This window comes from Panthera onca, chromosome A1 (assembly GCF_046562875.1).
Source record: "Panthera onca isolate mPanOnc1 chromosome A1, mPanOnc1 haplotype 2, whole genome shotgun sequence".
NCBI classification, from domain to species: Eukaryota; Metazoa; Chordata; class Mammalia; order Carnivora; family Felidae; genus Panthera; species Panthera onca.
The window spans coordinates 221,199,077-221,215,195 of record NC_138339.1 but is presented as its reverse complement, the minus strand read 5'-3'; the positions used below and the strand labels follow the sequence as shown (position 1 = coordinate 221,215,195).

General features: G+C 50.2%; 1 protein-coding gene across 10 annotated transcripts in view; it reads left to right on the top strand.

Annotated features, from left to right (window-relative positions):
- Positions 1-5,093, top strand: part of ATP7B (ATPase copper transporting beta) — a 78,428-nt gene extending 73,335 nt beyond the window's left edge. For 9 of the 10 annotated variants that reach the window (XM_078434006.2, XM_078434005.2, XM_078434002.2 and 6 more), the window contains one exon: positions 466-2,970. In XM_078434006.2, coding sequence (XP_078290132.2) covers positions 466-739 — 274 coding nt within the window. In that variant the 3' untranslated portion in view covers positions 740-2,970. Of the gene's footprint in view, positions 1-465; positions 2,971-4,802 lie in introns of those variants that run through there. The other variant, XM_060637263.3, reaches the window with a different exon arrangement.
- Positions 5,094-16,119: the final 11,026 nt, after the last annotated feature.

The window sequence follows — 16,119 nt, the reverse complement described above, 5'->3', positions numbered from 1 at the left end:
AGGACGGTGGAGCTGTGTGTGTGTGTGTGTGTGTGTGTGTGTGTAATGGCTTCATCAGCACCACGAGCGAGTAATTCTCCACCTCACAGCCATCATCACATGCTCGGCTGTTATAGTTAGTCGGCTCAAGAGTTGTTGACGTGGAAATGTCATGTAGACATGGGATCCTCATGCATTATTATTTTATCTTTTTTGAAAAACATATTTGTTCATGCTTTCACTTAACAAAAGTTAATGGCAGCCTACTATGTGCCAGGCATTTAGATAGCAAGTTTCTGAATCAGGTGAACTTTACCTGAATCCTGGGAGCTCAATACCCTCCCCTTTAAAATCCATGAGGTTTTGATACTGTATGTTATTGAAAGACTTTGATGAGAGGTCTTTGCCAAGTTCCAAAAAGAAAAAAAAAAAAAAAAAAGCCTCTGTCCACAATGTCTCAAATGCTCTTGGATCCTTGCCTTGCAGCTATAAGAAGCCCGACCTGGAGAGGTATGAGGCCCAGGCCCAGGGCCACATGAAGCCCCTGACTGCGTCCCAGGTCAGCGTGCACGTTGGCATGGATGACCGGCGACGGGACTCACCGAGGGCCACGCCCTGGGACCAGGTCAGCTACATCAGCCAGGTGTCTCTGTCCTCACTGAAGTCGGACAGGCTGTCTCGGCACAGTGCTGGGGCTGACGACAATGGGGACAAATGGTCTCTGCTCCTGAATGACAGAGATGAGGAGCAGTGCATCTGAAAGCTCCGGGCGGGTACGGTCCCGGGGCTCGGTCTCCTTGCTGAATAGTCGGGCCGGCTTTCCTGGTAGACGAGGCTCGGGCCGGTCAAGTGCGGCACCAGCAGCAAGACGGACGAGGCTCCTGTCCGGCCTCGGGGACTTCCGCTCCCTGGACATTCCTGGTCATTTCTCCTAGCACGTGCCGCATCCAGACGTGGCCCCTGGGTCGGCCCACCCTGCCTAGATCCCACTAGCACAGGGGCCAGGCATCCTGGCCAGACCCTGCTGTTGGCACGGGCTTATCGGGAACGTGGCTGGACTCTCGCAGAGGAGGGGACAGCCAGCCCTCCGCACAGGCCTCTGCTTTTGTGTTTGGGATGATTGCTTGTAAAAGGACCAAAAACTTGGCTGGGCCTTTCCTTGAAACTCATGAAAAGCCGTGAGTTTTGACAAGACCCACATGCATCGAGTATCTGAGACCGCAGTTTACCTCAAATGCACCCCATTGACTTCTGCCGGCACGGTCTCTTCCTTTTCTGTTCTTCACACTGGGGATGTGCCGCCCCCCCCCCCCCCCCCCACCCCGAAGCCCTGCCCGGTCTCTGAGGGTATGGCTGATGCCGTAGTGATCCCTGCTGCTGCTCCTGGGCACTTCTGCCAGAATCTGCTCCCTCACATGCTTGGCCGGAGAGCCTGCCATGCTTCTCTTCAGGTTGAGGAGAGTTTTCTTTCTCGCTAGTGTGCCGCTTGGCCACAGAGTCCTGGCCACGTGCTCAGCGGCCACGGTGGCCTCCTCCGTGTCTGTGGTTCTCTCGTCGCTGCAGCTCAAGTGGTGAGTCCCGTGGGGCGGGAGCGTGCACCACAGGCGGCACCCACTGGGCCGTCTCCCCCACAGAATGGCCTGCTGTTGTGGATTGTCGCTGCCCCACTGGAGGGAGGGTCTCAGAGCCTGAGACCTGAGAAATTCTGCTCCCTGTGGGGTCCAGGCACTTGGGACCCTGGGAGGCCTGTGGTGCTTGAAATGGGTGTCCCACGGGGAGGTGTGTGCGCTCACAGGAACCTCCTTGCAGGCCTCCGGGAGGCCAAATTACGTGGTCTGCTGCGTGACCACCAAATTACGTGGTCTGCTGCGTGACCGTCACCTCGTGGCATTCATTCAGAACTCCTGCCAGGCGTGCCCCTGGTGGTGTGCAACTCCAAGCAAACAACGATACCCAAATCAGAGGAAATCAGTTATTCTCCATGAGCTCCTACTTCTGCACCCTGAGTCAGTGCCTTAGGAAAGGAGTCACCACACCTTCCCCGAGGGACAGTCTTTCACACTTTGAGTGGCTCTTTGTGGTGGGGCAGGAATGGGGCCAGTTTTAGACTCTAAAGTCGGTGGTAGTCGACAGAACTACATGGGAGTAGACAAGTAGGATGAAATAAATTTTAAGGTAGAGCCCTGATCGCATACACAGAAGAATTTTATTTATTGAGTATCAGTTATTTTTCAGGGACAATATAAGCACTTTCTATAGGTTACCTCTAATCCTCCCAGCATACCAGCAAAGCAGATACTATTGTCCACATTTTATAGGCGGGGCAGTAGGCCCAGAGAGGCTATGTATCCTGTCCAGGATCACACAGCCAGCACACTTGCCAAAACGGGGATCCAAATCCATGTCTCTTGGCTCTGAAATCTTTTCTTTATTGCCACTGCCACCCGATTATCAGTTTGGTAAGAATCAACAGGAAAAGGGCACTTGGCTCTTAGAAGAACAAAGCTGCCAGGCAATATACTCATTGTTATCAACTGGGCATGAAATTTGACCGTGGGGTCAACTTACTCACCTTCTCCTTGGATGGTTTGTTTCCATTTTCACATATGATTCCATTTTGTTGGGTCTTGCCCTCTAAAATGCAAGTGCAGGGTTCTGTAGTGCCTCTATCATTTTCAGTCTTCCTCTCCTTCCAGACCCCTTCCCGTTCTTCCCTTCCTTTATTCCTGGCTGTGCTTGGGAGTGTTTCTTGTTTTCTTAACTAGATTAATCATTATCTAAAGAATCTAACTGCATTGATTTTTTTCCAAGGCTTTTAGGACCATAAACATCATGTGTATATGGCCATGAAAATATTTATATAATTGCACAGAATGTAACCTTTAGATGTTCAAGGGGTAAGGATTTTTGTGTGTGTCAGATGAGAGCAGTCCCTATTCCAAAAACTTTCCATGCTGCATTAGAATAAAGTTTATTTTTATTCATCTGAAAGTCTGCCTCTTGCTGGCTCCGCGTGTGTGAGAAGCATAATTGAGGCCAGTGTGGCTCCGTCTTCACTGAGAACTTCTGCAAGGTGCCGGCTTTGGTCTGCCTCATCAGGGCACAGAAGGGCAGGGTTTTAAACCGTGGAGGCCGTGGGGGGTGGCCAGACCCTCTGATGTGCCACCCCTGGCACCATGTGGGCCCCTCTCCCGGATACAGGGCCTGCCTTGGTGGTGTGTGGAGAGAACCCTGGGGGGCAACCCCATCCAGGTATCTGTCCCACCAGGCCAGACACGGGCCTCGATCTGCCCCATTAGATGCACTTCTCTCATCAAGAGGAATTGTCAACAAAATGCTGCGTCAGACACACGTGTTTTAATCCGGAGGGATGTGTTTTGGGTCCCTTGGCCCTAAGGGAGCGGGGCAGGGGGAGTAGTCGAAGAGTCTGGACCAAGGGCCTCTGCTGGGAAGGCTCTGTGGGCATCTTGGGGTGGCAAGCGGGCCGCAAGCGAGCTCCAGCTGAGGCCGAGGTGACAGAGTAATTTATCATCCAAACCAGGACACTTTTAAGAGTGAAAGGAGGCGCTATTAATACGTGGCCAGGCCAGCCGGCCTGCAGTGACACTAGCCAGCAAACTGGGACGCGTGGTCACCTTCCCAAAAAGGGAGATAGACCTTGTGAAGTCACTGACACAAACTGCATCACTTCAGAATGCTGCTCTCATTGTAGATTCTGTGGACATGTTGGTGACATATCCTTTATCCAGTTTGAGATTTTTCCCTCTGTCATATCCTGAGACCAACGCTTCTCCGTAGAATCACTGAGGTGGTCATCTTTGTGGCCCAGTATGACCACATCAAGAACCAGTCACAGATATGTCGCACTTCCTGGTGCCCTACGGTTTCTCCAGCACACCATGTAGGACTTCAAGCCAGGCACCCTTGACTGTTTTTCTGGAAGCCCAGGTGTGGGGGTTTCGTTGTATGCATGTCTCCTTGTGGGAAGAGAGGATTCCATGTCTTTAAAAAATAGATCTTTCTAAAATTTGAGCAGATCTCCCTGATACGATTCCACACGCACCAGAATAAATCACAGAGTCTATCCATTTCTGATAAGTTTTCAGCCTTTAAGATCTTCGTGAAGGCTTGTGAAGGACAGAATCTACAATGAGAGCTTATAGGGGTCACCCTATAAGCAAATAATAATTGTGGTTTTCTTGGTAAAGAGGCACCGGGAAGCTGACGTGTCAAGAGGTAGATACTAAAGTTGTTCTGCTAGTTTACTAAGAGACCAAGATTGGGGTGCCTGGGTGGCTCAGTCGGTTAAGGGTCTGACTCTGGATTTTGGCTCAGGTTATGATCTCACAGTTTATGAGTTCAGGTCCCACATCAGGCACTGACAATTGTCCACTGACAACGTGGAGCCTGCTTGGGATTCTTTCTCTCCCCCTCTCTCTACTCCTCCCCAGCTCAAGCTCACGCTCTCTCTCAAAATAAATAAATTTTAAAAAATTTAGAAACCAAGAATAATAAAAGTGGCCTTTATTTTAAGAAAATCCAGCATAGACCAAAATCAGCCCACCAAATAGGTTAATTAGAAAAAGATTATTTGAATTAGAAGGTATTTTTTTTTTTATGTTTTAAAAAATTCATGTCAATATTTCAGTAGGTAAATTCCCTAATGCATATAAAGTTCTCCTTGAGTTAGGAAAGTTTTATTTTGCATACAACTTTTTCTTAACTGCATCTTTTATTTAAAGACAACAAGCAGATACAGAGGAATGCATATACAGAGAAATGCTCTCAGCAAGCATTCACGCTGACTCAGTTTCCCTTTGCAGATGACCCTGTATGTGGGAGCGTGGATCTAGTTTGGAATGCACTGTGGAGCTGCTGGGAGCGAAACCACTCTGCTTTCTGCATTTTCTCACTCAGCTCAGGCAGGGACACATACGCCACTGTGTGGGTTTATCCCAGAGGGAGATGTCTACTTGTCTGCTGTTCTCCTTTGTGTGAAGACAATGGCAACGGTTGAAATTACAGGATAGAGTACGAGAATGTTAAATAGTGCCACGAAATCCCAGTGTCTCCTTTATTCGATTCAAAGAGATGAATAAACACATGTGAAATCATCCAAGGGCTAAGATGAAAACAAGGATTGATGGAAATGTAACATTTTTTCCTCTGAAAAGGAAATAGCTGTTACCTCTTTTTACTTCCTATGAATGTGGTAACCACTTACAGCAAGATTTAAGCATAGAGAGATCTGTAAACTGGGGAGGGCGGGGGGGTGGGGAATAGCACCCAAAAGGAAACCCCACGAGCATGATTATGTGGAGGGCGTCCTTCGTGGGAGAACCACATGGAGACCCGGAGGGAGCAAAGCCTGTCTGTCTCCGGGGACCCAGCGTTCTGATCTAGTGGAGGGAGAGGTGCTGTAACGTGCCGGGGACAGAGCTGTTGTGAACCGACTGGTACCCAAGACCCCGTGACAACGTTCAAACCCTGGGAGGCCAGGCCGCCAGCTGTGTGCTGGGGCCACAGTGGGCTCTGTCTTTCCTGCTCACCCTGTCCTCGCAATGACAGTAAGAGCAGTGGACATCAGTCAGTCTCATTTCCACAGATGGGGGTGACCAAGCTGAGGGGCCTCCAGCGGACTGTCCAGGGGACAAAGCCGGGAAGGGTGTTTAAGCCCACTCAGCTCTGGCCCTGTGGGGCCCACCCACCTCCCTGCAAAGGTGATGCCCAGTGCTCTCGGCAGGAGAAGCCGGGCCTCCCTGGCACCCCTGGTCCCCGTCACATGCTTGGGGGAAGAGAGTGTCCTTTCGCAGGACTGTGTGGTTTATCTCAAGAGCCACCAGGTGTCTCTCTGACCAAAACAACCTCCTAGTTGGCAGCAGGATCCTAAATTCTCTTGATCATTTTTTTTTTTTTTTTTTTTTTTTGGAGCATCCGGAAATTCAAATAAACCTCATCAAAATGAAAATGGGAGACGTGGCAGAAGGTGAGGCTGGAGTCTGGCTCTGGCAAAGGGGCCTCTGAACTACGATGTATTTGTGCTGGCAGCCCGCGTTTAGCCGTGCGGAGTACGTGGTGGGGACGACTCGGCAGTGAATTTCTCCATCACCATGTGCGTCTGAGCTTCATGCTCTTTCCAAGTTAAGGCTTTTTTTTTTTTTAAGCTTGAACATTAAAAAAAGAAAAAAAAAGAGTTTTAAAGGCTCATAGTGATTTTCAATGGCCCCTAGCTCTAAGTTCTGAGACTCCTGTGTTTGCCTTGGGTTTATAGGACTCCACCCCAACCCCCTGGGCAGAAGTGTGTTCCCCACAGTGTCCAAACGACACCCTTGGGAGGGTCACTTGATCCTGAGCAGGGCTTTCCTGCCGCGGACCTCTATTTCTTCTTCTATTCGGTGGGGAGCCGCACCCTCTTTCCTGTCCTGAGATAACGTGGATAAGGGGCAGTCCGTAGGAAACCCCCACACAAGTGCAAGGTGGCTGATGGTCTCAGGAACCTTACCAGGCAATGCAGGTGTCTTCTATAGAGCCTCCTACCTCGTTGCGATTGAAAAAATAAAGCATGACCTGGGGCCTCGGCTCTCTCATCTGTACAAAATGGGCAGAATTACAGTTTCCACTTCCCAGGATCATGTGAGGATACAATGAAGTCATCTGAGGAAAGCACATCCTCAGCACGCCACAAATGTCAGCTGCCGTCGATGTCACGGGTGATGGTGGATGTCACGGTGGATGTCATCTAGGATGAAAACAGCTCAGCCTTTCCTCACAAGCAGGTAAAAATCACCCTATATATTCTCTCACTGGGCCGGAGGAAGGCCCACTTACGGGTCTGCTTCTCAGACTTCATGGACCATGTGGCTTGCTTTAAGAAATTTTTCAATGTTGGGGCGCCTGGGTGACGCAGTCGGTTGAGCGTCCGACTTCAGCCAGGTCACGATCTCGCGGTCCGTGAGTTCGAGCCCCGCGTCGGGCTCTGGGCTGATGGCTCGGAGCCTGGAGCCTGTTTCCGATTCTGTGTCTCCCTCTCTCTCTGCCCCTCCCCCGTTCATGCTCTGTCTCTCTCTGTCCCAAAAATAAAAAAAAAATAAAAAAAATAAAAGTTGAAAAAAAAGAAATTTTTCAATGTTTATTTATTTTTGAAAGAGAGAGAAAGAGTGAGCACAAGCAGGGGAGGGGCAGAAGGAGAGGGAGACACAGAATCCAAACCAGGCTCCAGGCTCTGAGCTGTTAGCACAGAGCCTGACGCGGGGCTCAAACTCCTAAAAGGAGCACTCTTGTCCAGATGCCGGGCACCGGGCTTGACTCCTGCTTCTCAATTCCTGGTGGTTCTAGAGTCTGATGCTCTGCCGTGGCATGTCCAAAGTTCCAGGAAGAACAGGGCAGGGGGAGGCCATACAGTGGAGGAGAGGGTAAAAGCATCCACTTTAGACCTGAGTTCAAAGCAGGATTCCATCCCACGAGAAGGTCACTCTGCCTTCTGAGCTCCCGAATCAATAACTCCTACTTCACCTGTTTGTGTGGCCCGAATGGAATTGTGGATGTGAGTATGTATTGACGGTTTGCATGATGCACAGTGGGAATTAGGGAAATAAGTTAAGGGTGCTAGTGAGCAAGAGGCGTGAAAAAGGAAAGCGGCTTCTTTTTTTGGTCCTATCAGCCTGGTTGAGAAGGCAGGACCTTGTCTCAACTCGTCTGCGTCCTATTTAGGACTTTGAGCATTTTTACCAATCTCTTTTGATGTCTTTCCTTTCTCTCCAGGGTAGAATTACATCACTTCAGGTATGGTGTCCTAAAGAATATACTGATATTTGATTAAACAGAACAAGCTTGCTCTCCTGTTTCTGATGACTCAGCTTTGGTGGCTAAATATGCCCCAGGCAGAGGTGTGCTACCTCCATCACAGAAGTACAGAGGCCATGACATCATGTGGATTTATCACAGGATAACCTGCCTTTAATAAAGGTCCACTGCAGGGTGGGGGCAGAGAGGGGATCTTGTTTTCTGGAAGATTATACATGTTTCATAAACTTCTGTTTTCCCCTTCCTGTTAAATGGTCAGAATTAAAGCTAAAATCCATATGAGCTTAGAATCCAGCTAAATCTTGGAATTTATTACTTTGGGGATTCTAAAAGAAGCTTATACTGCCAGTCCCTGACTTTAGGGATACTTAAGTTTGGTTCTAGTGGGATGTCCACTAAAGTGTGAAAAATACTAGACACCTCAGGGTGACAGCTTTGTTTTCCATTTAAGGCTCTACCCATTTTTAGGTAATGTTTAGTATATATGTGGTTTTCACCATCAGTTCTCATTGTTGTCCTGTCCACTTGAAGGACAGTCAATGCAAATGACTCCTTCCTTCCTCCTCCTCTTGCCTCCCCAGTGTGCACACACACACACACACACACATACACACACACGGCCCTAATGGGCAGAAATCCTCTCACAGGATGGTGATGACCCTCAACAGCCTGCCTCCTCTCCCAAGAACTGATAAGGAAGGCAACAGTTGGGGAAAGAGAGTCCAACGGCATCTTGGCTCCAATCTCCGGATGGTCGCCCCGGGTGGCCCAGGGCGTGGGCGCTGAAAGGCAGGGGACACAACAGACTTGTTCATATAGGGTCAGAGGCTGAGGAAGGTGTGATTTCCAGACTCAGCTAGATAGGAAGTTCCTCCTCTTCCCTACCTACCCCTGAGCCTGGAGTGGGACTGATGTTCTCTCATTCATGAAGTTCAAAGGATGCTTCTTCCCAAAGCAGGAACAAAACAGATACACATGCAGAAATATGGTTCAACTGGATACATTCGGGCTAGAGTGCACCTGTGGAAGGAGATACACCTGCCATGAAAGCTGAAGAGCCTCCTGGCTTCTCAGCTCTGCAGGAGGATGGGCTGAGGGCCTGGGGGAAAGGTTGGTGGGGGGTGGGGTGGGGGGTGGTTGGAGGGGCTTTTCATCCCCTCTCCTTCTGCCCTTCCCCTCCCCCCTCTTTTCCTTTTCTTTCTTTTACTCCCCCCTCCCCTCTCTCCCTCCCTCCCTTCTTTCCATCCTCCTTTTTTATCTTTCTTTTTTTTCTTTTCTTTTTTTGCTGTTATTTTCTTTTTTAACAGGCAGCTTTGGAGTTGTTTGTGTCACAGGATTCTTTCAAGTCCTGGTCCTCAGTCCTCAACCTCAGTCACAGGGCAAGCCCACTTTCAAGAAGCGCCCCCCCTGGGGAGCTGCTCGCGTGGACCCCAGAGATGAGGTACTCTGGCTGATGCCTTTCCCAAACCTCAGTGTGGATCTGGCACAGCTGATTCTGTTTTTGTTTCTCCTGACATTAACAAGTCACCGGTTCCACTGCTTCCCCGGCTCGTCATGACCCGGGACGCTGAGGCCATGTCAGGTCCACAAAGCCAGCTCCTCATTGGCCCATTTGTATCTTTGATTTCTTGAGACACTTCATCAAATAGCTTGGAAGCAGGGCCTCTATAAGAGGTAAGGAGGCCCGAGTCACAGCCCAGATCTCGGAGTCTAAAACCAGGGCGGGTTTGTCAAAAGTTTGTCCCTCTATCCCTGCTGGCATAGGTGGGCTGCAGTGTTGAATTCCCAAGGCCCTGTCTGAACTTGCCAACAAAGAGGCTTGTCCAAGAAGCCCACCCAGTCGGCTCCACATGAGGTGACATGCCACCACCTGAATCTAGTCAAGGCTTCAAACAGCCCACTTCATCTCTCCAGCACCACACACTCGGGTCGACAGAACAGTGGTCCCCACTGATGTGCACACCCTCGTCTTCCAGCCCTGTGAATGGGACTTTGCGGGCGTGGAGTGAAAGATCTTGAGGTGAGGAGAGGGTCCTGGATTACCCAGCTGGGCCAGTATCCTCATGAGGGTCCTCACAAGTGTGACACAGGAAGGTCAGGGTCAGAGAAGGACATGGGAGGACAGAAGCAGGGGTTGGGGTGTTGTGCTTGAAGCTGGAGGATGGGGGCTCCAACCAAGGAATGAAGGTGGCTTCAAGAAGCTGGGAAAGGCAGGGAAATGGACTCTTCCCTTGAGCTTCCAGAAGAAAACACCCCTGCCGATGTCTTGATCTTAGCCCATAACACCCATTTTGGACTTCTGACCTCCAGAACTGCAAGATAATAAATTTGAGCTGCTAAGTTTGTGATAATTTGTTTCAGCAGGCATAGGAAACAAAGCCACCCCACTAAGGTCACCGAAGTCCCCTGAGCCAACCAGTGCCAGCAGTCACAGCCTAAGCCTGCCCCCTGGGCCCACTCAAGCTTCTCCAAAGAATCTCCGGAAGCCAGGTGAGTTTGGAAAACCCTGGTGTATAAACAGGACTCCTTCATGGAGACTCCTTAATGGAGCTCTCGGAAACTCTCATGTGTCTGTCTAAAAAAGAATAGGGCACAGGCAGAGGTTCTCCTGATGCAGTAACTGTGGAAGTATTTCAGGTAGTAACTCCAGGGGGTGGTCTGTGAATGAAGAGTTGTCCACCTCTCCCCAGCCCATTTGTCTCCACCCCATGACCTCTCCTGCATAGAGGACAGTGTTGCCCGGAGAGAGGTGGGAGGGAGGACCGGGAGAACGACGTCAGAAGTCTTGCTTTTATATTTCAAAATGGCCCAACCCAGATGAGTTAATGGGAAGACTACACATCAGGCTCAACTTGCGCACCTTTCCCGACACACACACACACACACACGCCACAACCCCCCACACTGGTCAGAGGGAGGGATGATGGCATGGACGTGTGAACCAGGAGAAGGCTCACCTTCGGTTGAATTCGGAGAAAATGCATTGGACTCTGCCCCCGCCCCTCAGGCTGCCCCTCCTGGCTGAGTTGGAGAGAGGGAAGAGGAGGGAGCATATATGTGGGAGAAAATGCTTGAACCCCTTCAGTTCTGATGGCTCAAAAGTAGAGCAGCCCATCCCCCTCCAGGCTGCGTTTTGCTGCAGTGGCTGTGGGCTGCTCCCCCCACAAGAGCTCCCCTTGTGGCCGGGGCTAGCAGAAGACAGGTGCTGCCTGGCTGTCAGGTGGGCTTGTGATGGCACTTCCGAGGCAGAGGCCACCTGGCGTGTGGTAGAGAGGGACAGCCCCAGGACAGCCAAGCCTCAGAGGATCCCCTCGCCCACACGCAGCCTGGAAGTGGACTGCCGGGCACTGCTGGGAACTTAGACACTGAGGACTGAGGAGCCAGCCCGCCAGGCTCAGGAACAGAGGGTCCCTTAAGGCTCTTGGATTCCTGTGTGGAATGACTGACGTGTAATTTCTAGCCAGGTGGAATTGGCAGTTGCAAAAGCAATTACCCGGCAGACCCACGTTTATGGACAGAGAGGAAACTGCTAGATACCTGAATGCCTACTCCACACCAGGTATTGAAGGAGAAACCCAGGCTTGCCTCCCCCATCCCCTGATATAAGCCTTTAGTGCTCACAGTGGCCACACATACTTGACAGCCTGACGATCTGTGGCCACTTCTCGGTCCTCAGGTCAAATATCTGAGTGTCGAACAGGATGGACACTCCAGACAGCTTCCTCTCTGCCCGGCTCCTCGAGGCTTGCTGGAACTGTGAACTACACATATCAGAAGCCAAACCGAGCAAGTTCAAGCCGTGGGGGGATTTATAATTGGGATGTAGGAGTGTTGAGGGAACGCAGTCGAGCCCCAGGAATATTTGGGGCTGGGAATCTGAAGGCCACCTGGAACCCATTCCTTCATACAACAAATACTGACTAGGCACCTATCCCAATTGTGGGCGTTGGGGCTACAGCAGGGGTATGAAACAGACAAGGCCCATGCCCTTCAGAAGCTGAAATTCTGTTGGGACAGAGAAAGAGAGCAATAAACAAACAGATAATATCATCTCTGCTAGTGCAAAGTGCTGCAGAGACGCTGTAGCAGGACAGTGGGGTCGAGGTGATGGTGCTCAGGGGTGGGGACGGGGTATTTTAGCTGGGCAGCAGGAGAGGTGTCCCTGCAAAGGAGTCAGTAGAAAGATGCAGCCCTTTGAGTGTGAAGGACTTAGGGGACCCAGCTGGGAGGGTCCCCAGAAAGTGCCAGAGAGTAAGAGGGAGCATGGTTGGAAGGGTGGGGCCAGATCTCAAAGGGGCGTGCTCTCCAGAGCAAGAAGCTGGCCTTTCATTCCAAGGCTGATGGAAGACATCAGAGGGTTTGGAGGAGAGGAGTGACGTGATTTCATTTTTCTTTTAATTTTTTTTTTTAACGTTTATTTATTTTTGAGACAGAGAGAGAGCATGAATGGGGGAGGGGCAGAGAGAGAGGGAGACACAGAATCGGAAGCAGGCTCCAGGCTCTGAGCCATCAGCCCAGAGCCCGACGCGGGGCTCGAACCCACAGACCGCGAGATCGTGACCTGAGCTGAAGTCGGACGCTTAACCGACTGAGCCACCCAGGCACCCCTCATTTTTCTTTTAAAAAGACCAATCCAGCTGCTGTGTGGGGAGGGGACTGCAGCCAGGACGCCACCTGAGAGCAGCAGGCAGGACACTGCCTCATTGTGGTCAGAGATGGAGAAAGGCGGGCTTCATGGCTTTTGCCTAACCCCAGCTGTAACCAAGATGGGGGTACCTGGAGCAGACAAATGGGGCCCTTGGGACCTGTCCTCTCTCCTTGCCTCCTGTCCTGCATCTCCGCTGTGTCTGCTTCTGCCCTCTCTTCCTTCAAAGGGCTTCCCCTGCCCCTGGTCTGACCGCATGGCTGCCCCAGTGTGTGGTCCTGAGTCCAGTCTCATGGAGGGACTAATCCTTCTTTAGCTCCATCTGCTCTGAGGTCCTCAGTCCTGTCCCTGGCTTCCCCTTGTGCACAGTGTTCGAAGATCTCCCCTGGGGCCAGTCCTGTCCCTGCCCTGGCTGCCCAGACCTCTTGTGGGTCTGATGTTCCAGGCCTTACCTGTCCAGGAGACAACCTGTACCTGTAGGAGGTTAGTGAGTGACCCCACCACCCAGCAGAGCTCTGAAGAAGCCCGAGACCAAGTCCATCCTGGGTGCCACCCACCCCCACCTGCCAGCCAGTCAATAATTATAGCTCCAGTGACTCTCACAGTGACCCCCTTCTCATCCTGAGGCCTTAGTCCAGACCGCCCTCAGAGTTCACCTGAGCTGTGCCTGGCACAGAAGTTAAGTGCACGTTTGTTGAATTACCATGAAATCTTGTCCTTTATCTGTCTACACTTGGCTGGCTGAAGACAATGCAGTTGTTCTTCATCTGAAAAACTACACGAAAGACTCTAACTATACCCGGCTTTTATCAGAAGCCTAAGTACCACAAAGTACAAGCAGTGGCTCTCATTTTTTTCTACTGAGAAGTAGAAAGCATGCTGAGAGTATGCTGTTTGATCCTAGGCATATAAATCACTATTACAATGCCTCTTGGACTCCTCACTACCGACTTCATACCTGAATTTCCACGAAATAATGCCCCTGGCTGCCTAAGTCCTCTGATCTTGACCTTGGTGGTGGGAAGTTCTATGACTTCCTTCCCTCCTTCCCTTCCTCCCTCATGTTAATCCACTATGAGTTAGGTATGATGTGATAATAGCAGAGAGATGAAATGAATGTATTCTGCTTGGGGTCAAGTGGGCGAAACAGAAAGCAAACCAGCACAGCAAAGGGTTGAGGGCCTCCGGGAAACGATCTATTGTGTAGATGCTCACGAATGTGTGCGCAGGGAGACAGTCATTACGGCATTGTTTGTACAGGGAACAGCCAAGGTGTCCGTCAAGAGGGAAAAGGGTAGACGACCTGTGGCATGTGTCATACAGCAAGAGGAATGAGCTGAGTCTGCAGGTATCAATATGGAGAAATCTCAAAAGCACAATGTTCGGGGAAAAAAGTTGCAGGTGGAAAAATAAAGTGAAATTGCTTTGTGTAAATTTCTAAAAGAAAATAGTTCCATATATTGTGGTAGACACAGGCTTTTGTAGTCCAAGTATAAACATGGTGTGGAAATATATGCTGAGTTCAGAACAGCGGTTTCCCCTGAGGAAAGAAGGAAGAGGAAGGGGTCTGGAAGAGTCTGAGAGGTATTTAGGCTCTTCAGCTATATTTGTAACATGTTCTTTCTAAAACTATGAAGCAAAAATGTCAGCACTGGTCAAATCTGGTTGTGAGTACATTGGTTTTATTATTCTACTTATACATATTTAAAATATGAATAATTTTTTTCCAGATGTTTATTTTTGAGAGCAAGAATAGAAGAGGGACAGAGGGGGGGCGGGGCAGAGGATCCAAAGTAGGCTCTGCACTGAGAACAGAGAGCCCGATCGTGGGACTCGAACTCACGAACCATGAGATCATGACCTGAGCCGAAGTTGAATGTTTAACTGACTGAGCCACCCAGGCACCCAAAAATATGAATAAATTAAAAAAAAATACATGGGGGTCTGGAGTTTGGAGAGAGGCCAGGCCCAAAGCTGCAGACAGAGGAGGGGTCATCTTTACCAAAAGCTCGGGTTGAGCTGCGGGATAGATGCACTTGCCCGGGCTCTGCGCCTTGATTCGCTACACCGATGGGAGCAAATACCTTGGGAATCACTTATTTTTAAGGGAGGATGTGGTGGTAAAGCAGAGATAGGTCTCAGAAGGGGACTCAGAGAAGGAAAACAGCCAGGAGGGATGATTGATGAGGAGGTCCAAGAAAAACACATTTTTTTTCCAGCTCAGTATATAGAAACACAGAGAAGAATGCAGTGAGTCTCCATACACCTGCCCTTAACCTCTCCTTGAATTAAATAATTTTCAAGATTTTGCCAAGATTGCTTCTTCTCTTCCCCCTCTTCTTTCCTTTTTTGAGTTGCTGAAGTAGCTTAACATTTTTTTAAGTTTATTTATTTATTTTGAGAGAGACAGAGACAGTGCAAGTGGAGGAGGGACAGCGAGCCCAATGGGGGCTCGAACTCACGAAACTGAGAGATCATGACCTGGGCTGAAACCAAGAGTCAGATGCTCAACTGACTGAGCCACCCAGGTGCCCCAAGTTGCTGAAGTAGTTTAAAGCAAATCCCAGACACTGTGTCTTTCTACCCCTCCATACTGCAGTATGCGTTTCTAAAATATCCAGACATGGAGAGAGATTTTTTAAGGAGGGAAACATCAGCAGCATTAATTGTTGTAAAGGACTTGAGAAAGAAGAGGACTGAGGGGCTTTCACCAAGGTTCCGGGTACCCGGAGGGGCACATCTGGGGGGCTATGGTGGCAGGAGGAGGGGTTGACCCCAGAGGCATGGCTGGAATTGGCAATAGAAGGTAGTGGAGGCTGCCAGCTACAAGAAACGCAGCTCATCACTTCAAGAAGCGTGATGGCAAAAAGGAAGCAAAAGGGAACATCATGTGAGGGTGGCAGGGAGGAGGAAGGTATTTCCAGGATGGAGAGACATCACTATCTCAGGGCTCAGAGGACAGATATGAAAAAGGGAGTAAAACTGACGGAGCAAATTTCTGGGGCAGAGGTGAACGAGGCAGAGTACAGTGGGGTTAATTCTTCCGTAACCAGGAATGAATCACTCAAAGATCTGGGGGTGGGAAGAGAGAACGTTGACAATCTTTGAGGACACCAAGTCTGCTGTTTGGGACATGCGAGTTTGGAGTGCCCCACGGGCAAAGGGACCAGGGGTCAAGACAGGACGGTGATAATACTGTGATTTACTGGGCACCTGATGCAAGTCAGACACATTTGTGAATCTCATTTAATCCTCGCACACTTTACAGTTCGGGAAAATGGACTCCCAGGTGGTAAGTACTTGCACACACACTTCGTAAATCACAGAATTGCTGTGACCCCAGGGCTCTTCTGCACAGCCCTGAGGACCCGTTGTCCATAAATTGCAGGACTCCGGGAGGCACGGCTCAACCCCTAGGAAATAGCCAGCTGGAGTGGCTCAGGTGTGGAAGTACCCGGGCAGTGTGGAGGTGGCAGATTGCAGATCCAGGAACTTTGGGCTCTTCTGTCTTTGCTGTTGACCCGATCTTGTTCCAGTGTCTCCCTCTCTTCCCTCCCCCTGAGCATCCTCTCTGGGGTAAGCAGGACTGTCTGGGCACCCCTCACACCCTCACACCTGGGCTTAGCTAACCTTGCCCTTCTATCCTGCAGCGTCACATCCCCACTGGCTTGTCCCCTTTTGTTTAGAAAGAC